At 36.2% G+C, this 23,340-nt stretch overlaps 1 protein-coding gene across 4 annotated transcripts in view; it reads left to right on the top strand.

Moving 5' to 3' along the window:
• Window positions 1–23,340, top strand: part of HELZ (helicase with zinc finger) — a 131,961-nt gene that overhangs the window by 7,683 nt on the left and 100,938 nt on the right. For all 4 annotated transcript variants that reach the window (XM_045527069.1, XM_045527071.1, XM_045527072.1 and 1 more), the window contains 2 exons: window positions 11,109–11,336; window positions 13,897–13,933. In XM_045527069.1, the coding sequence (XP_045383025.1) occupies window positions 11,127–11,336; window positions 13,897–13,933 (247 nt within the window). In that variant the 5' untranslated portion in view covers window positions 11,109–11,126. The remainder of the gene's footprint in view (window positions 1–11,108; window positions 11,337–13,896; window positions 13,934–23,340) is intronic.

The raw sequence follows: 23,340 nt of genomic DNA on the forward strand, positions 1-23,340 counted from the left end.
TCTTTGTTAGGTAATGTTGAATTTAACTATTTGAGTTTCTTCATGGTGAATTGTTTATTCATATCTCTTGCCGTGTTATGCAATTACCTATTGTTGTGGGCTTTGGATGGTAAGGCAAATATAACCAGCTAATATGTGAGTAATTTTAAAAAGATAACCAGAACATATTCAGTAAAAATGTTCATAAGAGAGTTTGGTGTAAATGGTAAGTGATTTTGGGGATAGTGGTTGAAGGGGAGCAGATGGATTATTCTAAGATTCAATTCAGCATGTATTCACTGGGCATCTACTGTGTACCGCTGTGTCCTCTGAGTGGTTCTCAGGTTATCATCATGGTGTGTACTGGGTTATAGCAGGAGACTGGTTGAGATTGCTTGAGCTTTGACCAATTGGAGGTTCTGGCTTCTGTTGTCTCTTTGTGGCTGTTGCCCGGGCTAGAGTGAGTGCCATGGCGTCAGCCTAGCTCACAGCAACCTCAAACTCCTGGGCTTAAGCGATCCTACTGCCTCAGCGTCCCGGGTAGCTGGGACTACAGGCGTGTGCCACCATGCCTGGCTAATATTTTTCTATATTTATTTTAGTTGGCCAGATAATTTCTTTCTATTTTTAGTAGAGACGGGATCTCGCTCAGGCTGGTCTCGAACTCCTGACCTCGAGCGATCCACCCGCCTCGGCCTCCTAGAGGGCTAGGATTACAGGCGTGAGCCACCGCGCCCGGCCTGAAGACTTTATTTTTTAATTAAAATTTTTTTATTATGGAAATTTTCAGACATACAGAAGTAGAAAGAAGAGTAGAATCAATCCCCATGTGCCCCTCGTCCAACTTAAACAGCTATCAATGTTGTTTCATCTGTTTTCTCCCTCCACATCAATTACATTGAAGCAAATGGTGAAGCAAAAGTAATTTGGTGACTTTAAACTTTGTGTATTTTCAAGTTAAGAGAGTTAAATGGTTTAGTGGGGTGTGCTCCTAGGTCTCTGCATGGGATCCAGAATGAAGAGAAATAGAATGAACTCCTGAATTCCTGAGCTGCCTCAACTTTGTGTCTTTGAGCAAATTAACTTAAGTCTTCTGAGACCAAGTCTTTGTTTTCCATGACAATGAAACTTATTGCTTGTTGAAAATTATACAGAAGAATAAAAAAACTGTAATCCCACCACCCAGAGATATCCACTTTTATTTTTGTAATTAACTGTTACTTTCAGAATAATTTTAGATATACAAGAAAGTTGCAAATGTAGGTCAGAGTTCTCATATAATCTTTACCCAGTTGCCCCCATTATTAGTATCTTACATTTCCATGGCACGTTTGTCAAATCTAAGAAACCATCATTGTTACATTACTGTTAATTAATTTTCAGACTTTATTTGGATTTCACCAATTTTTCCACTAATGTCCTTTTTCTGTTCCAGAATGTATCCAGGATCCCACATTGAAGGGAGTTGTTATGTCTTCTTAGTCTTTTCTTGGCTGTGATAGTTTCTTAGACTTTGTTTTTCATAGTAATTTTAAGGAGTATTAGTCAGGTATTTAATAGAATGGCCCTCAATTTGTGTTTGTCTGATGTTTTCCTCATGATTATACTGTGTTGTTTCTTATCTTTCGTGCTATTTTTAATGCAAAATATTCAATACTTCTATATTTTACAAAAATGAGATTATTAACTATATTAATCTGCTTATTTTTACTTACAAAATGGAATTATACTGTATATATTATTTTGTAACTTGCTTTTGTCACTTCGTATCTTCCCAGTAACCTCTATTCTTAACACTGTTTCTGTAGAAAGCTCTGTTATGAGTTCAAAATCTGATTTGAAAATATAGTTTTAGAATATAATCTGTTGGGAAATTGAAGACAGCCTGTAAGGGGGTGATGGTGGTGGTGGTAGTATGCTTTTGTTTTAATTATGCAGTTGGCTCTTTTATATTGAGTTATGTCTTATTTAAAAAGCTCAACTGTTTTGGGTTATGATGTGATTATATGTCTACACAGATAATCTGGAAGGAAAGATGAAGAAGTACAAAGAATAGAACATGTTTTACAATAATAAAATTTTCTTGGCAAGCAGTAACCTTTTCTAGAAGTCAATGTTTTAGTATGATTTGCTTGCTTGCTAAGTACGGGTTTTTTGTTTCTTCATATCTTTATTGATTAATAAGCACGTTAAATGATTTGGGAAGAGGCTCAAACATTTCAAGAAATAATTTGGAGTTATTGAAACTAAGAAGGCTAGTTCCAGAATTGCTGACAATTCTGAAAAATGGGTCAGGAAAAATCAAAGTAATAGATGAAAAAAAACTTTCAATTTTAACTATTGATATAATTTTTAAAAAATTTGGTTTTTCTTGTTTTTATTATTTTTGTCACTAAAACAGATGGTAGAAGGTCCGTGTGGATATTTCTTTTATGTGTTTGAAACATTTTACTTTATATTGAATTAGATTTATTCTGAAATTTAGGAGAATTTACGTCTTTATGAAAATGATTATTCAAGGTGGTTGATGATTGTAGTTTCTGGTTTTCTTCTCCGTAGGCTTAGTTTCTGTTCTTGCATAGTCAGTGATTTTATGTTTTAGAGGAGAATGCAAGTTTGGCTGAATATTAAGTACAGTACAATAAATAAAACTACTTTCTAGAATTTTTTGCGTGGATATGCCATATAACCATCACAAATTCCAGTTTTGGATAAAAGCAGGTGAATTTAAAGGTAATACAACATTCTTCTTTATGACTTGGCATGCTAATGAGAACTGAATTTGGTACAGGACAGTTCTTGGAATGCTTGGCATTTAGGTTATTTTAGGTCATCTCTTTGGGAAATTTAATTAAAGTGTTTATTGAATGCTTTTAGTGAATTGAATGGTTGTCATGGGGATAAAGATGGTGTAAAATGGACTCTTTTTTAAATAAGGTAGTTGTGTTGGGCAGATAAGGCATCTTACATGATATAGTTAATCCAAGATAATAGATGATTAAGGGGCCAAATATATAGGAAGTAATGGTCGCTTTGGGAGGATAACATGTTAGAGAGGTAGGTCTTAAAGTGTTCGTTAAAAGCTGGGTACGATTTAGGTCCAGAAAGAGGAGAGGAAAGGACATTCTGGAAGGAGGAAACAGTACTGTCAGAGTCTGACTCTGTACTTGGGGCCTGTGTTGGTGGGCTATGGGAAAGTTAGGATGTAGCCAGATTGTGGTGGCCCAGATATCTGGTAATGAACTTCGACATTATTTTATAGGCATTTTGGAGCCATCGTGCCATCTCTAAAGTAATGTTTCTTAACTTTTTTCCTACCCAAGGAAGCATGACACACTGTAGCCACACCATCTTACCAGCAGGGTCCTGCTGCTTAGTGAGTAGAAAGGGGCATGTTCTGATATGCTTTCTTTGTTCCACTGGGGTAGATCATGTGGGTTATTTTTAAATTTTTATTTTAATTTTCTTTAAATTTTTTTTTTAAGAGATGTGATCTCACTCTGTTGCCCAGGCTGGAGTGCAGTAGGATGTTCATAGTTCATTGTAACCTGGATCTCCTGGGCTCAAGCAATCTTCCCGCCTCAGCCTCTCAAGTAGCTGGGGACTACAGGTGCATGCTTTTAAATTTTTTATAGAGACAGAGTCTGGCTATGTTGCCCAGGCTAGTCTGCAACTCCTGGCCTCAAACGATCCTCCCTCCTCAGCCTACCAAAGTGCTGGGATGGATTACTGGTGTGAACCATCACACCCATGTGGATTATTTTAATAACATATCAATCTGGCTTTTCTTTTGTCACAATACATTTACTTTCTAGTATAGTCTTGTTTCAGGTTGATAATTGAGTTTCTACAAGGAAAATAATAATGTATTAGAAAGATTACAGGCAAATTACGAACTTTTAAAAAAATGTGGATCTCCAATTTTTTCTAGCATGTCTTCTCATTTAAATTTTTGTTTTGTTATATAAAGAAATTTAGGCATTTTGTTAGATTTGTCTTTTAAGTTTTATTGTCTAAGTAGTCTAATAAGTGAAGATACCTTGAGATCTGATCAAGAACCAATTATGGATGCTATTAATAGTAATTTCTGTCAAAGGAGCTAGTGGTAATGTTTAGCATAAGTCTTTAGTCTTCTAAAACCTTTACAGATGCAGTCTGATTCATTCCACCTAAGTTAATTATGAGGTAGATAATTTTTTTGCTAATAGAGACAAATGTATAAGACAGAGATACAGAAATCATCTTGAATAGACTGAAGAAATTTTAGTTACTATTATAGGCTCTTGCTGTTGATCACAATTTAGTTTTGCTTTTTAAAGTCTGTCTCTAATCAAAAAAAGGATTTACATCTTCTGAGATCAAAGAAGATCATGACTACATTAATAAAAGAAGTTAAGGAATATAACTGGTATTTTAATAAAAGTACATTTCATGACTTGATGTCAGGGTAGGCTGGTGGTGGCTCACATGCTATCACAGACAGAGGTTCAGAGTGGGAAGGGAGTGATGCCTTTTATCTGTTACTGAAAATGTCTTAGTCCAGGCCATTCTGCGGACCGTCACTGTGGTACACTATTGATTTCATTTTTCTTCCAACATTTACTTTTGGTCCTGGACCAACTATCTAGCTATGATGGAATTCTTCAAAAGTATCCTACATTTTGTTCCAAGTGAACTCAATGATTGTTCCATTTGGAGAAGTTTTTTCTGAGGCTCCATTCTTGCCTCTAAATCCTACACGTGTAAGAAGGAAAATGCATGAGTTTTCCATTTATTAACAACATACTTATCCTTCTGTATCTACTCCTTTTCAGTTTTTAAAAACCATGCCAATTGTGACGTTCAGATTAATATTTTAAAAGTAATTTTTAAAATTTTGTTTAAAAATTAACATATAGTAATATTGACTTTCTTTTGGTTTACAGTTTTATTAGTTTAATGCTTGTATAGTTTGTGCAGCCATCACCACAATCAGGATACAGAACAGTATCATCACTGCAGAAACTCCCTAATGTTATCCTTTTATAGTTACCCCTCCCCAACTAATAATCCCTGGCAACCACCGATCTGTTCTTCATTCCTGTAGTTTTATCTTTTCGAGAATATCATATAAATGGAATCATACAGGATGAAAGCTTTTGGGACTGGGTTCTTTTACTCAACATAATGTTTTTGAAATTTATCCATGTTATTGCATGTATCCTTGTTCCTTTTTTATTGCTGAGTAGTTTTCATCATATAGAGGTACCATGGTTTATCCATTCACTCATTAAAGGACATGTGAGTTTTTTCCAGTTTTTAACAATTATAAGTAGAACTATTATGAATATTTGTGTGCAGACTTTTGCGTGAGTATAGTGTTCATTTCTATATGGTAGCTGTCTGAGGGGTGAAAGGGATTGTTGGGTCACATAGTGTAGTACATATTTGACTTTATAAGAAACTGCAAATCCTTTTTCCAAAGTGGCTATACCATTTTCTATTCCTACTAGCAATGTATGAGAGTTCCAATTACTCTATATTACTCAATGTTATCAATATTTTAAATTTAGCCATTCTAATAGGTATTTAGTGATATTTAATCATAGCTTTAATTTTCATTTCTCTGATGGCTAATGACATTGAACATTTTTTCTTGTGCCTAGTTGCTATCATTATATCCTTTTTGTGGAGTGTCTGTTGAAATCTTTCACCTAGCTTTTAATTGGGTTGTTTTCTTATTGTTGAGATTTGAGAGTTCTTTTTTTATTATTAGTTTTTTAATTTTGAAATTTAAAATATTCTTTTCAATGTTTTATTCCTTTTAACTGCTAGACCATCTGGGAGAGAGTTCTTTATATATTCAGATCCAAGTCCTTTTCTGGCTATGATTTGCAAATATTTCCCCCAGTCTTTAGCTTATCTTTTCATTCTTTTAATAGTGTTTTTCATAGTACAAAATGTTTAATTTTGGTAAAATCCAGTTTATCAATTTTGTTCTTTTGTTGGATTGTGCTAAGGTAGATCGAGTTTAAAACAAGTTTCTAGTCTTTAAAAGTGTAAAGAAACTTTTCTGATGGGAATGTTTTCAACAGTTGACTTTTGTGGAAGGGTACAAATGTTACTTTATGGAAAGATGGTGCTAATCATTATACTCCTTAGTCTTAGGCACACACAGGAGTTTTGCCTAAGTTAGGAGATAACTGACTTAGGTTTGTGTGTTTTTTTATACTTTTTAAAGTGGTAGTCACTAACATTGTGGTTATTAACACAGGGATACTTTTATAATGCAGAACTATGTAGGAAATTATTCTTTAACCCTTGTTCCAGAATTAAAATGGTGGTATTTTATAGTCACATTTGGTGCTTTTTGAGAGTGCTTGAATTTGAGTTGTTATTCCATTGAAATTGCATTGGAACCTTGATTGCTTATGGGTTCAGAATTAGTGTTATAGCTAAAAGCAAGAGCTGTGTCACACTGGATTTGAATTCTGCCTGTGTCACTTACAGTATAATTGTGGGTAAGGAGCTTAACTTGGTGCTTCAGTTTCCTTATCTGTGAATGGGAATGATAATAATAATTCTAATATCTACTTTATAGGGTCATTGTGAGGATTAAATTAGATTACACAAATATAGTGTTTTCAACAGCATGTGTTACAGAGTGAGCATTCAGTAAAAGCTTCTTCTTGTTGTTATTACCACTGAAATAACTGTAATAAAGTTTTTAAAACAAGTGCTTTGGGGATTATATTTTTAAGATGTAAAATAGCCAAATATCACACTAAGCCATTTGTCTCCTGTGCCTTCTTTTTTTTCTCTTTATACTTTTTGTTATTAGTAATCAGTAGCTTATGACTAGTGTTATTAATAATCATGTATATATGTTGTTTTACAAGACAATTATCAGCTCATTTGGTACTGATCAGATTTTATCTACATATAGAGATATATATCTATCTATCTCCATTAGGACTCACTTGATTCCAACTGCCTGAAATATCAACCTAAACTGGCTTAAGCTAGAAAAAAATTTCTGGCTCACCTAACTGCAAAGTCCAGGCACAGCTAGCTGGATTCAGGGCTTAAGTGATGTCATCAGGACTCAGTTTCTCCCCATGAATCAACTCTGCCTTTTCCTGTATAGACTTCAGTTGCTGACACTGTATGTTAGAAAAATGGCCACAGTATATTCAACACCTGTAACTTCTAAGAATTTAGATTCAGCAGAAAAGAGCATCTGTCTTTTCCCAGAAGTCTTAGCAAAAGTCTCTTTCTTGGTGTCTCACTGGCTTTTATGGGATCATATGTCCTATGCTCAGCCAATCCCATGTTAGGGGATGTGAGGCTTGGATTGGCCATTTTGTGTTACATGCCACCTCTGGAGCCTGAAGTTAGCTCTTCAGGAACCATGTGGACTAAGAGTTGGGGAGAGGTGAATTCTCGAAGGGAAATTGTGGACTTTTATTACCAGGAAAGGGAGTGGGTACTGGGTGGCAAAACAGCTAATGTCCATTGCATGGTATTAGTCTCTTTTTATAGGTCAGCAGCAGATCAGAGGAGTTAATGGATTTGGATTAGAGTCTTGGTTTCTGATTTCCGTTTTCTTGCCTGTGAAGTCACATCCTCCAAGTAAATGTTCCCCGCAGGGATAGGCGTTTGCAGGAAATTACAGTGTTTTATATTCTTTTGGTGAAAGTTGGATAATTTTTAATAGGAAGAGAAAGAATCAAGGCAGGTGGGGGTGGACCTCAGCAGTGGTTGAATGTTGTCTTTCTTCCTACATTCCTGCATTAGTGTGACTCAGCTCCAATGACTTCGATTCCCTGGACCTCTTTGCCCCCATGGGAGAGGTTCTTAGAGACCCAGCTTAGTCAGTGTCTGCCCTGGGATCTTGGTGTTATGTCCAGGCAGCAGGACATACAAATGTACTTATTTCTCCAATGGCTATTGTATAATTATTACCAGTTTATTGATTTGGAGAAAATAGGTGAAAACAATTCCTCTGTTAAGTAGATAAAGTAGTTACATAGAATGATATTTTATTTTCTATACAGTATCGTATGTTTAGATCAATAAAGCGATCTCAACTTTGTCTAAATTGAAAATCTGATATTTTAGGAAAATAATATCTAACACTTAATGAGCACTTATGCGCCAGACATTTTTAAAAGTGCTTTACGTGTATTATTTCACTTAATCGTTAAAATAGCACTAGGAGCTAGGTATTAGTTATCTTTTTATTGATTTAGAGGTGAGCAAGTTGAGATACTCAATGTTAAGTCACTTGTCCTGGGCCATGCAGCTGGTGAGTGATGTGGCTGGTGAAGTCTGAACACAGATACTCTGACTCCTTGCCTGTGCCCTGGATCACTGTGCTACACTCTTTCCCAAGGAAAGATTTTAGCTTGTGCATGATTAGCTTTTCTTTTCGTAATACTTGTCCAGATGTGGACTGGGAGTTTGTATGGAAGATTTGCTAATCCTAGGGCCCTTGGTATCCATGGATTTTTATGTGTAGTATTGCTGTTGTCTGACAAGCAAACAGTGTATGCTTGTATTTATCAGTAGTTCTTAACTAGGGCAGTTTCCCGCCGCCCCCGGGACATTTACAAATGTCTGGAAAGATTTTTGGTTGTCACAAGTCAGGGAATGTGCTACTGGCATCTAATGGGTAGAGTCCAAGGATACTGCTAAACATCCTACAATGTACAGGACAGCTCCTCACAACAAAAAATTATCCAGCCCAAAATGTCAATACCATTGATATTTTACATCTGGTTTATATCATAAGTTAGTAATTATTTTGTAATGCCATTCTTATGTCTAATATCCAAAATCACTATAGTAATACAGAAATCATTATTTTTGATTTTTGTTTGATAATTGATTTCATCCATATCAATATATGTTTGTATAAGGGGCATAAGTACCAATTATGACTTAAATATTTACAACCCCATAAATCAAACTGGGAATTACTGAAAGAAAGCTGAGGAAGTTTAAAGGGAGGCCATGTAAAGACCAGAGATACAGTACTCTAAATATTTTTTGGGTTATCTTGTTAATAACATAATTAGATTTCATTTTTTTTTTTAAGACAGAGTCTGGCTCTGTTGCCCTGGGTAGTGTGCAGTGGTGTCATTATAGCTCACAGCAACCTCAAAATCCTGTGCTCAAGCAATCCTCCTGCTTCAGCCTTCTGAATAGCTGGGACTATAGGTGCTGCCACCACGCCTGGCTAATTTTTCTATTTTTGGTAGTGACAGGGTCTCGCTCTTGCTCAGGCTGGTCTCAAACTCCTGTGCTCAAATGATCCTCCTGCTTCGGCCTCCCAGAGTGCTAGGATTATAGGCGTGAACCACTGCTCCTGGCCAGATTTCATTTTTTATATTAAAAGTGTTAATTTGTTAAATGTAAACCTTTAAAATATGCTATAATTTTAAGCCATGTTTTGTGTTTTTTTTAATAAAAAATTCCAAACTGAGAAAAGTAGAGAATATTATTTTGTACCTCATGTATTAATATATATCACTCATATTGAACAAATGCTAACAAATACTGTTGAAGCCCTTTTTGAACTCTTCCTCATCCCCATGCCTTAGCTATTTCTACATTTTTTAATAGACTAAGGATCTCAAAGGCTGAAGGGGCTTAGACCTTTTCTGACGTCTGTCATCTTGCCTCACTGCTGCTGTCTGTTGGCTGCTCATCAATGCCTTTCTCCCTTCATCTTGCATGGCAGTGTATAGGCAGCAGATGGCTACAGAACAGCTAGGAGAGGGCAGAGCCAGTGTGTCATATCAAAGCTGGGGAGGCTGGCACAGTGCATGTATGTAGGCTGCAGAGAGGCGGAAGGGACAAATAAGTACCTTGAGGCCAACTGGTAAGATGGAAGGTAGGGAAGAGCAGGAGAGTGAATAAGGTGGATGCAGGCAAGAAAAGCAGTCTACAAGTTTGACAGACATGGTGATGAGGGGTCAGCAAGAATGACCTTTTGAAGCAATATTGTGAATGTCAGGTGAAATGATTTTAGGTCTTTTCTGTCCAGGTTTTCTCCTCTTGCTATGTGAGTGATATAGCTAGGGAGAAGCCCTGAGTAAACTCTCACTATATCTTATTTGGATGATTTTAGTGGTGTCATTAATGGCAATGCCTGCGATTTCTTCCTCCGCAGCAAGCCTGCAGTTTCTTCCCCTTCTAACCAGTTCTTCATAGGACTTATATTTGATAAGTTTCTTCTTTATTTAAAAACTTTCCATCTGTTCCATTGTCTGGAATAAGGCCCTCACCTATTGCTGTGGCATTTGAGGTCATTCATAGCTCCTCCTACTCCTCTCACACACCTTGAGTTTAAGCTATGTATTTTCTTCCCTTGGTGATTTTGCTTGAACTCATCTCTCTGAAAAGCTCGAATTTGCTCTCACTGTCATGTATGTGGTGAACTCCTATTCACCTTTTGAGATCAGTTCATGCCTTTAGGTGGATGGAATAAATCTTTTTTTGTAATTGTTCACTTGCACTTTACGTCTCTTGCTAGAATCTGAGTTTCTTGAAAGCAGTGATGACATGCCCCATCTTTGCATTCATTGCTGCGAGCACAGGGGCCGGCCCTCAGGAAATGTTTGCTGAATTGAATTAATAGGCAGTTCAAGCAGTTTTAGCCATTTTTTTAATTGGTGGGAAAAAACCCTGCATGGTATACATTTTGATTTTCTGCAGTCACAGTCATTGAATTGTTGAGACTGAAATTGGGAAACTGAAATTTGGAGGTTTGGATAGGGAACATTTCTGCACCTTTGGCTAAAGAAAGGGAATCTTTTATGGTTTGTTGTATACTTTGTAGTATTCACAATCATGTTTCATTTACAAATTTGCCTCATTTATATATGTGATGTATTGTTGGCATGATCCCGGCTTATGGTTGACATTTTGCTTGGATCTATCTTAGTAAAAACTTCATAAAATATCAAAGAGAAGTATAGATTTTGTAGCATCAATAGCTGCTGCTTAGCTGTGACCTTGATCAAAAGGCTAGCTGAGGGTAACTATTCAGATAGATAATTAAGCCAGCTGAGATAGGAATGGGGCTAGAATTTATAATTAATAAGTTTTTAAAACCTTCTTGTATTCTTTCTCCGCGCCTTTAGGATTTTTGTCCCTGAGTCATGGAAGACAGAAGAGCTGAAAAGTCATGTGAACAAGCATGTGAATCACTTAAGAGGCAGGACTATGAAATGGCCCTCAAGCACTGTACAGAGGCCCTTCTTTCTCTCGGCCAGTACTCCATGGCAGACTTCGTGGGGCCTTGTCCATTGGAGATAGAATGCATCAGAATTGAGAGTCTTCTTTACAGAATTGCCTCATTCTTGCAACTGGTAAGTATACACTGTTGATAAGCCAGTGCTGAACTCCGTAAAATGGCCTTTTTCACTGAGTAGGGACTAGACAAATCAGCTAATTCTGAGCTGAAGAGATGTGAATGAGGTGGCTGGTGATTGCTGAATATCTTTGATGGCAAGCAACTATGTTTTGAACCTTGAAAATTATACTGTTGTATAACGTTTTCGATTATTCATTAATTCAACAAATATTTATTGAGTATATACCATGTGCTATCCACTGGTACTTGGTGTGTAGATGAAAAAGGAAGTGAAAGATCCCTTCTTCATGGTGCTTTTTCTAGGAGGGGGATAGACAATAAACAATAGACATTATAAATAGTAAACACTGTAGATTGCAGAAAGGTAGTAACTGCATGAAAAAAGGAGAACAGGGCAAGGGAGACTGAAATTATTTGGGTTAGAGATGGGGTTGGTCAAGGTAGGCCTCATTGAGAAGGTGATAAGACGGAGGTAAAGGGACAAGCCATGTGGAAATTTGGAGGAAGAGCATTACAGGAAAAGGGAACAGTCAGTGCAAAGACCCTGAGGCAGAAGCGTGCCTGCTGTGTTTGAGCAACAGGTAGGAGGCCATGTGGCTGGAGTAGAGTGCATGAAGAGGAAAGGTAAGAGGGTCTTTGGGGCACTTTAGATCATTGTAAGGACTTTGGTTTTTGTTCTATGTGAGGTGGGGAGGTATTGCAGGTCTTTGAGCAGAGAAATGGCATGATCTAATGTAACAGGAATTGTTTGACTTTTATGATGAGAATAGACTATAAAAGGATAAGAATAGATGCAAGGAGACTAGTTTGGAGACTCTTGGAATTATCCAGGCCAGAATGGCTCAGACCAAAGTGGTAGCAGTGGAGGTAGTGAGAAGTAGCCAGGTTTTGGTTTATAAGCTGAAGGTAGAAGTAATAAAGTTTCCTAATGTATTGAATGCAGGGAATGAGGGAGAGCAGCCATGATTACTTACCTCACTGCTTTTTTTGTCTAAGCAATTGGAAGAATGAAATTTCCTTCAGCTTAGGTCAGAAGGCTATAGCTGGGGAGCAGATTTTGTGGGGGAGGTTGGGAGTTCAGTTTTGGACATAATTGAGTTTGAGATGCCGTTCAGATAGCCAGCTGGAGATGCTGAGTAAGCAGTTGCATGCGCCAGTGTGGACTTTGGGAGAGGGAGATTGAGAGTCTGTGGGATAGAGGTGCTATTATGTCTTGAGCTTGGGTAAAATCACCAAGGGAATGAATGTCGGTAGAGAAGAGGAGAGGACCAAGGGCTTAGTCTTGTGGTACTACAGTGTTAAGAGGTTGGGGAGAAGAGGAGGAACCAGCAAGGAGCCTGAGGAGGCTCCTTTACCCCTGAGGTAAAGGAAAAATAAGAGAGTAAGGTGCCCTGCTAGCCTCAGGAAGAAAGTATATCAAAGGCAGGGAATGTCCAGCTGTGTCAGTGGCTGCGAAAAGAGATGTGGCAATGTATCCAAATGGGGACCTGTGAATGCAGACTCTGCATCCAGCTGGATACAGTGGAGGTCAGTGGTGACCTCAGTGACAGCAGCTTCCTTGGAGTGGTGGGTGAAAGACTGATTAAGGAGGGCTTAAGAGAGAATGAATTAGAGGGAAGGAATTGAAATACATTAAAATAGACAACTCTTGAGGAGTTTTGCCACAAAGAGGTACAAAAATAAAAAAAGGGGGGAAAATGAAAAGTGAAAGGAATGGTAGCTAGTGGGAGAAGTGAAGTCAAGAGAAGGATTTTTTAGATACGAGAAATAACAGCATATTTCTTTATGGGAATGAACCAATCAAAAGCAAAACATTAATGGTGGAAGGAGAAATAGAGGAGGCTTGCTGGAGTGCTGTGCTTGTGTAGGTGGTAGAGGGGAGCTGCACAAGTGGTACAGTTGACTTTAGAAAGGAGCACAGAGAGTTTATCTGGCTAACAGGTGGAAGGAAGACAGGATGTGTGCTGGGAGCAGGTAGATATGGTGGTGATGGTGGAAATTCTCTTCTGGAGGCTTTGGTTTTCTCAGTAAAGCTGAGGGAGGTGCTGGCAAGTTGAGGTTAGAGAACGTGAGAAGTAGGAGTAGAGTCAGTGGACTAGGAAAGTGGAAAGTATACTATCATGTTTATTTGCAGAGTCCTGTGCAATCCTCAGAGAGCATACGGGTTAGCTTTGCTCTGTGAATATTAAATTCACAACACTAATGATTAACCTTTTTTGTTTTTGGAGACAGAGTCTTGCTCTGTTGCCCCAGCTAGAGTGCAATGGTATCATCATGGCTCACTGCAACCTCAAACTCCTGGCTCAAGCCATCCTCCTGCCTCAGCCTTCCGTGTAGCTGGGACTACAGGCACCAGCCACCACACCCGCCTAATTTTTCTATTTTTAGTAGAGACAAGGTCTCGCTCTTGCTCAGGTTGATCTTGAACTTCTGAGCTCAAGCGATCCTCCTGCCTCTTTAAACTTTGAAACAAAGCTGAGCTTCTCTTTGATAACATCTCTGTTAAAAGCAGCCCTTGAAGTACTTAATTTTATCTTGTATCTTTTATTTTGCAGAAAAACTATGGGCAAGCTGATGAAGATTGTAGGCATGGTATGTTTAAAAACAAGACTCTCTTCTGTTTGGAAAATTTTGAATCATTTAATTGAGCAATGTTTAAGGTTTGATTTTTTTTTTTTTTCCCTAATTTCAAAAGTGATTATGATATTTAAAAAAAACACACCTTAGTGTGGTGATTAGTAACTGATTTGGATGATAATTTCCTGCTAGGATAAGAGTACATGTGCACATTGCTCCTATCCATGAATGTTGGAGTTCTTGTCACTCCCCAATGTTGATAATGTGTCCTTTTAAAGTTTGTATGAGTAGTTTTAGTCAATAAGAGCCAATGTTTAAGGAATGTTAACACATATGGATTAAAATGTTAAACTTGGATATATTGAAAAGGATGGAACTGTCTCTCATGTTTTTCCCCCTTGAGCAGAAGATTTTTTCTTAGAAGAGACTGGGTAGAATGCTCTGCAGTGCTTTTTCCTGTTTTCTTTTGGGCAGGAAATTGAGATTAATAAGATTCTTGCTCTTTGAGTACTCATAGTATAGGAATTTTTATTTTTGTGATTGTTATTTCACTAGAAGGAATCTAGGAAAGATTTCAGTGTACGTTCTCACACATACTTGGTGGAATTTTTTGCACAGCTCAGTGATTTGAATAATATAATATTTCATTTATCCAGAATTTGGGGGTGGTGGTGCTGAGGTGTTTAATGTAAGTTCATTGTTTTCCTACTTAACTCCTTTGTGTCAACACTTAGAAAAGTATTACCAATTTTTGTTGTAAACCTTACAAAACTATATTACATACTCCTGGGGTGTATTGAACATAATTCAACCATTCATTAAAGATTCAGTGACCTTTTGGTGAACCTCACTTCATAGAATTATATGCTTTGGGAGTTAATTAGAATTTGAGAGATATCTAGTACAATATTCCTTTGGAAAAAAATCCCTGCTGTCTGTGGACATTTATTTCCTAGTAAGCAAACAGTAATAAGTCAAATAATGTAGAAGAATATGAAGAAGGGAATAATTTCTCCTTCTCTCATCTGAAGAAATCGTTATTAGTTTGCTGTATGAGAAAGATCTTTTGTACCTTTCTCTATAGTGACAAATACAAATGCTTATAGAGATTTTCCTTTAAAAATTAAAAAAGAATTATCATCACAAAGCATGTTGCTTTTTTATGTGCCAATAGATCATGAATATCTTTCTAAATTAATACTCTAGCTCCAATTCCTGCTTAATATTCCATAGTGTGGATGTGCTGTAATTTATTCAAACATTCCCATGTTAATGGGCATTCAGGTGGTTCTAGTTTTCTAGTTTGTCATTATAAACCATCCTGTATTGAACATGTAATCTTTATTACTTTTGCCCTTGTTTGTGTAGGATAGTCTTAAAGATGGATTTCTAGGCTAAGGAATATGTATACTTATAATTTTAATAGACACTGTCAGATTAGTTTCAGATGTACAAACCTACAGCAATATATGATGATGCCTAGTCTCTGTAATCTCACTATCTCTGGAACCTGTCAGTCTTGAAATTTTGCCAGTTTCGTGTGTGAAAAATAGTCCCTCTTTCTTTAATTATCACTTCCCTGAGAACTAGTGAAGTTGATGTGGTCTTCTTATTTTGGAGATGTACAAACAAAAGTCCTGGAAGGTTAAATGACTTCTGAAAAGTCACAGAAATGTAAATGCTTTTGGTGAAAGAAAAGTGTTACATCTTTATGTTGTTTTATTAATATTTAGTATTTTAAAACTGGGTACTATCTTACAGCTTTTGTATTACCAAAATAAAAGTTTAACCAATGTCTAAGATAGGGTTGTGATGAGTATACTCTTGTGGTTTTGATGTAGTATGAAGTGGAATGCAGCTTAGTAATATGTTCATACCCTTTGACCCACTAGTCTCATTTCTGGGATAGTATCCCAAGTAAATAATCCCAAAGAGGAAAAGATTTGTACTCAGAGTGGTGTTCATTGCAGTGCTGTGTGTAAAAGTGAAAAATCGGTTAGCTTGCAATAAGGAAGGAGTTCATTAATTACATTCTGTACATTCCTTGTTCCTCTTTATGTGATAAGTAAGAACTTAGAAAATAGTCATTTTTTTATTAAATGCAAAAGCAGTGTATACCAAGTTGTTCATTTCAAAAAGACATTTGGAAATATTGACCAAGATTATATATGTCTATTGGTGGTTATAGAGTTCTGTTATATGTATTTTTTTCCAACTTTTAGTAACATTATTTTTGTGTAAAATAAAATACTATGGGAAGGCAGTCAGTTACTAATAAAAAGCAAGATGAGAACCTAGAGCTTTGTTGATTATTATAGGGCTTTAATGTTGAGAAGATTCCAAGGATAGCTGTGGATAGCTCCTATCTTTAGCACCCCAGACCGTTGACTTCTTATGTTTGTGTTTTATGTACAGTGTAGTCTTGATGTCTGTTCTTACTGTCAGGCTATCAGTTTGCAGTCCTTGGAACTCTCAGCATGCCTCATTGTAGCTACCCTCCCCCTCTTCTCTACTCTCTGCTTCTGACCTACTGTGGGTTAGGAAATCAGACCAGCAGTCTTTGTAATCGAATTAAAAAAATCTTAAAATTTTTTTTATTATGAAAAATTTAAAACATACAGGAAGATAGAGGAAATATTATAATAAATGTTCATTTTCAAAAATATGTTTGAACAATTAATGTTTTGCCATATTTACTTTATTCACTTTTTTCTGACTTTAAAAATAATTATAGATAATCATGACATTTACCCCTAAATACTTCAATGTGCATCTCTGAAAAATAAAGCCATTACTATATAACCACAGTACTGTTATTAACCTAATAATATTGACAGTAAAAATTCCCTAATAATATCTAAAACTCAATCCATAATCAGATTTACCTGGTTATTCCCAAAATGTATCTTACAGCTAATTTGTTTAGACCAGGAGCTAATCAAAGGTTATAAAATTTTAAAGTTGGAATTCTACTTCAATAAGAGTAAGTAGACTTTGAGGGAGGACTCAAGGGCATCTTGAAAACAAAGTACATAGGCTTTAGGCCGGGCGCGGTGGCTCACGCCTGTAATCCTAGCACTCTGGGAGGCCGAGGCGGGTGGATCGCTCGAGGTCAGGAGTTCGAGACCAGCCTGAGCGAGACCCCGTCTCTACTAAAAATAGAAATAAAAATTATCTGGACAACTAAAAATATATATACAAAAAATTAGCCGGGCATGGTGGCGCATGCCGGTAGTCCCAGCTACTCGGGAGGCTGAGGCAGTAGGATTGCTTAAGCCCAGGAGTTTGAGGTTGCTGTGAGCTAGGCTGATGCCACGGTACTCACTCTTGCCCGGGCAACAGAGCAAGACTCTGTCTCAAAAAAAAAACAAAACAAAGTACATAGGCTTTAAGTTCATAGATTTTAGTTCCAAGTTCAGTGTTGTGTTCTGGATAGTGAAGATTGCCAAGACAGTGACTACCAGATAAGTGAGGTGGTTAAATTAGTTTTTATTATCTGAATATAAATTGTATTTGGCTTAACAGGAAAAATTCCATGAGATAATGATTATTTTTCTGCCTTTGAAATATTCATTATATAGAAAACTTACTTTTTTTTCAAACACTAAAAGAATGAATGAGATAAATAGACAAAGTGAAATCAAAAGAAATATTTTTATCAACTAAGAGAGTATTGTACTACGTGTAATTTGTAGGTCAAACTTCATCATCATAAACATCAATAAAATTTTTTTATAAGGCTGTAAGATTTTTGTTTTATTATTTTTTGAGATGAGGTCTCACTGTTGCCCAGTCTATAGTGCAGTGGTATCATCATAGCTTACTGTAACCTCAAACTCTTGGATTCAAACGATCCTTCTGCCTCAGCTTCCCAAATAGCTGAGACTACAGATACGTGCCACCACACCTGGCTGATTTTTCTATTTTTCATAGAGGTAGAATCTCACTATGTTGCTGAGGCTGGTCTCAAACTCCTGGCCTCAAGCCATCCTCTGGCCTCAGCCTTCCAGGATTACAGGTGTGAGTCACTGCGCTGGCCAGGCGGTAAGAGTTTTAAACCTTAGTTCAGAGTTTCCTTAATTTAAGAAATCATCATTGCAAACAGAGGAGTTTGGGTCATCTATTAATGTTCATTGTGGTGATACTTGGCTTGTGAAGTAAATGATTCAGTAACCAGCAACCCATGTTAAATAGAAGCTGACTATTAAAAAAGGCAAATTGATAGGTGATTGAACCTTCTACACTCATCCTGGGAGGAAAAGTGGCACCTATAACCACTTTTCTTCTCATAAGAGTTTTGATTAGTTTTTATGGTAATGAAAAAAAATTTTTTTGAAAAATATTTAGTTAATGGGGTAACAGTATTTATTCAGAATTATCTCATGGTCAGACCCTTTGAAATATGTTATTTTATTTAATCATGTATTATCATTCCTGTTTTACAGATGAGGAAAGAGGCTTTGTGAGATTAAGTAACTTGCTTAAGAGCACGGAGCCAGTCCAGAGTGGACTGTGGTTTTGAAGTGAGGTCTTTCTGATCTGAAAGGTCTTTCTTCTCTTTATCTTCAACTATTGCTTGTATATATTTCAGGGTTTTGCAGACATTATTCCATTTGGCATAACAAACTTGGAAATAAAGCAAAAAAGAGCTATCTTACTCTATTTTTTTTTTTTTTTTTTTAGATACAGAGTCTCGCTCTGTCACCCTGGTCTAGAGTGCAGTGACGTCATCATAGCTCAGTGCAACCTCAAACTCCTGGGCTTAAGCAATCCTTCTGCTTCAGCCTTCTGAGTAGCTGGGACTACAGGTCTCCACACCTGGCTGATTTTTCTATTTTTTGTAGAGATGGGGTCTCGCTCTTGCTCAGGCTGGTCTTGAACTTGTGACCTCAAGCAATCCTGCCTCGGCCTCACAGACCGTTAGGATTACAGGCGTGAGCCACTGTGGCTAGCCTTATTCTAGATATGAAAAAGTTGAGGCTCAGGATCATTGTAAGTGGAGACAAAAATTGGGTCTTCAAGTCCATTCAGTGTTTTTTCTGTTTCCCAGGCTTTTACAATAGGGATGCAGTCCACTAACATTTCTTAAGTCATTGTTCTTTAGATCCAATTACATTGACCATTCTTTAAAATTTCATGTACACAAGCTTTATTTCCTTATTTATTTTTAACTTTTTATTTTCCTATAACTACCAAGAAAAAAAGGTAGAGAACTATTGTGAAGATGCTATCCATTTGTAGTCACAGTCAGCACCCCTCCTCACCACCATTCCTTATCCTTGAAAACCACTAATCTGTTCTTCATTTCTATAGTTTTGTCATTTTGAGAATGATATGGAATAATAGAGTACTAATAATAGACATTTTGAGATGGCTCTTTTCACTTACTGTGTTGCCTTTGAGATCCATCCAAGCCATTGTGTGTATCAATTTTTTCTATTGCTGAGTAGTATGGCTATACCACAGTTTTGTCTTCCAACAGGAATTTGAGGCTTTATGAGATGGTATCTTGATTTTCACTCTTAATTTCCCCATAATACCTATTAATTATTTTTACATAAAGGTCTTATACTTGATAGGAAAAAAAGTTAAATTATAGGAATACTAATTTGGGGACAATATAGATCAGAGAAGTGAAAGTTTATTTGAGTTAACTTTGAGGACTGTTAGCCTCTAAATATGCAAACCATTTTTGTTTTGTATGAATAGATGTTAATAGTCTTTGAACTTATGTAAACTAAATTGGAAGAGTCTCATAATGGTTGTATGACTATCTGCTCCAGGCATTTTCTGATTTATGCAGAGTGTCAACTATAGTCATGATGATATGTTTTATGTATTTCATGTTGGTTTGGACTCATGGAATATTTGTTAGTGTTAATTTTGTATTAACTGAAATTGTATTTATACATAAAAGGAGATTTTGAATGAACGGTACTTTGCCTTATAAAAGCTCAGTAAATATTGTACCAAAGAGGGAACTGAAATTAAGGATGACTGTGAACACCTGAAAACAGAGCTCTCTCCCATAAGGCAAAGAAAACAGAAGATTAGCAAAATGAGCTTTCTCAGTAAGCAAATTAGTTAAAAAAAAAAAAAAAAAAAAGCAAGCAAATTAACCATGGAAACAATGAAGGAAGGGAGTGCCTTAGCAGAGGATTTGAAAACATCTTAATTTTTCCACATTCAGGATTTCCTTTGAGTGTTTACAACAGAGATAGCAAGATGTTGACTTCTGAAATTGAGACCGTAGCAATGAAGGAGTTTTAAGATAAAAACCACAGTTAAACAGATCTTTTTCTATAGAAAAATCATCTTAATCCAGTTGTTGAACAGTTAACAGAGGTTAACTTTGCTGTAACTATACAGCAAATCACCTCTGCAATTAGAATCCTTCATAAAGGGGAAGTTGAAGGCTCTGTAAGCAGCAAATTCTCTTTTTCTTTCTCACGCACACACAGGCTAGTTTTGCAAATATCATTTTAGCTATGCCTTAAGTAAAAAGTTTATTCAAGCATGTAGATGAAATAAAAACCTTTTATGATGTTCTAGAGAACCAGATTTCAGGTTTGTTTTTATGCTTAATTGTGTTGTCAGCTTTTTACTGTATGTAATTATTTTATACTTGTATAGTAATGAGGAAGTTGAGGGACATTAAAAGAATTGGCTATAACATTTAAACTGGAACACTGAAAATAAACCGGGAGAAATGACCTGTATTTCTGTAGCATGAAAACATTCAGCAGGAACAAGTCCATGAGTCTTTACAATGAGCTGTAGTTGAAGGAAAGGGTACTTCCAAAAATAAACAATAAGATTTTAACTTTAAAGCTTATTGTATACCCAGGGAGGCTGTAAGAGATATTCCTAATGGTTTTTGTAACTAGATTAAAGACCATATATTGAAAGAAGGAAGATGGCAGAGATTTTTTAAAAAGTTTGTTACAGCATTTAAAGCTGGAGATGAAGTATTCAGAAGAGGTCTAGGTAATACCTAATTTTGAATAATATTAGGGCTGTTTATTTTTCATCTTCCTTTTATAAAGGAAACATTTTATCTGCAAAAGGCCTTGGTAGGAAGGATATAAAATGCCACAAAAGGTGCAGCTCACATGTTCAAAAGCATTTATTTATTACACTTAAAGAAGAGGGCAAGGGGAAATATTTTTGGTGGAGGAGAAGAACGGTAGGGGGAAAATTGGCAAGAGGGACACCATGAGATATTTTCCACTGTGTTCTTAGTTTGGTTTATGTTATTCTTTTTGATACTTGCAACAAATGGTCATTTTAACTTCAGTTAATAATTTAGGCCTTCCACTGTTTGGAGTCTGTTTATATACTTTTACCCCCCTTCCCCAAAATGTGTGTGTGTATGCATATATATATGTATGTATGTGTGTATATGTGTGCACACGCTTGTATATATGTATGTGTGTGTGTATGGCAGGTGATTTTATTGTCAAAAATTAAATAACTGATATTTTGGAAGGGAATTTATTTTCATTTTTTGATTTATTTCCTGAAGTGTTAGTTCTAAGTGTATAATTATATCTGAGCAGTCAATGATTTTACTTCATTAATGACTAAAGGATTTAGTTTATATGACAATAAAAAACTTCTTTTGAAACTTGTTGGAAAAATACCTTGATTAGACTAACCTCTTCAATAAAACACTTCAGAAATAACTAAGGATTTGATAAAAGAAATAACCTAATATGGTCATATTACTAAAGAAAATAGAGAATAATATTCAACATTTGCTACACTTTAAGCTTGTTTGAAGATTACCTTTTTTTTTTTTTTTTTTGAGACAGAGTCTTGCTCTGTTGCCTGAGCTAGAGTGCCATGGTGCCAGCCTAACTCACAGCAACCTGAAACTCCTGTGCTCAAGCAATCCTGCCTCAGCCTCCCGAGTAGCTGGGACTACAGGCATGTGCCACTATCCCTGGTTAATTTTTTCTATATATTTTTAGTTGTCCAGCTAATTTCTTTTTATTTTTCGTAGAGACAGGATCTCACTCTTGCTCAGGCTGGTCTTGAACTCCTGACCTTGAGCGATCCTCTGGCCTCGGCCTCCCAGAGTGCTAGGATTATAGGCGTGAGCTACCATGCCCAGCCAAGATTACCTTTCTTATTGTAGATAATTCTTTACAAGCAAGGAAAATTACCTTTTATTTTTATTTATTTATTTTTTTAATGGGAATTACCTTTTAATTGTTAATCCTTGTCTTGCAATAGCTGGAGGCTATCAAACTCTAACAAAGGCCTTTTTGCTGAAACAGTTGAATGAATACTTCTTTAATATTACTCAGTTTCTAGTCTAAAATATTTTCTAACACGTATTTCAAGTGTTAGAAAATATTATAAAAACTTAAGCATGAAAGGGGTTAAGGACTTGAACGCAGCAACACAGCTGAGGTGTACAGACTTCCTTCTTTGTAACTCCTAACAAACAGAAAGGAGCAATTCAGTTGGAGAAGTTCATGTGTGCATAGCAGAATCTTACAGACAGTTGATGGGAAGAGAATTTATCTATAAAGAATTGTAACTTTTTTACAACTGTTCAATATTAGTTTATATTTTTAATGTCATCTGTTTTGGCAAGTTCAATTATTATAGCTGAGACAAGTTAAATAATGCACTAGGCCATACTTTACTTTTTTTCCCAAGCTTTTTCAAGATACTAAAGATAATAAGGGACCAGGATGGCAGCATTGTAATTTAATTTTATTATATGATACAATAGCAGGAGAGCTTTTTATCTATAATTATTGACTATTTCTTTGCCATAGTTCTTCATATGGGATCCACCAAGACATAAACTGAATTGCATTTAGAGGAAACAGTAGGAAGAAAGTACATTAGTACTGCTTCTTGTCTAAAAGAGGAGAGAGAGAGAGAGAGAGAGAGAGAGGAGAAAAGGGAAAACAACTTTGACAAATATTGAGACATTCAGACACCAGTGTAATAGAAGAACCTTTGCATAATAAAATCCAGCAAATACCTTGTACACAACCAAAGAACTAGGAAAGGTGTTTATAAAATATTATGTGATTTATTACTCTTTAAACATGACTTAAGTCATATTTAATCTAAAGTTGAAATATTCTTAATTTTTTTCATTCCCCCAAATATTTCTCAGCTCTTGACAACTAGTTTCTTATTATCCCAATTACTAAAAAGGGACTAGAATATTTCTTCATTAGTTCTCAGTGGTGCTTTAATATTTTTAGAAGGGAAAGGTAATATGTAGAGAACTCTTATTTATCTAAGAAACTGTGCTAGATACTTTATATAATGAGCACAGTTAATCTTTACCATTCTGAGATAGCTACTGTCACCTCCATTTTACAGAGGAGGAAACAGGCTTAGCAAATGTAACAATGCAGACCTTAGTAGAAGCATTGCTTTTCTTCAAAGCA

Source organism: Lemur catta, chromosome 15 (genome assembly GCF_020740605.2).
Source record: "Lemur catta isolate mLemCat1 chromosome 15, mLemCat1.pri, whole genome shotgun sequence".
NCBI lineage: Eukaryota > Metazoa > Chordata > Mammalia > Primates > Lemuridae > Lemur > Lemur catta.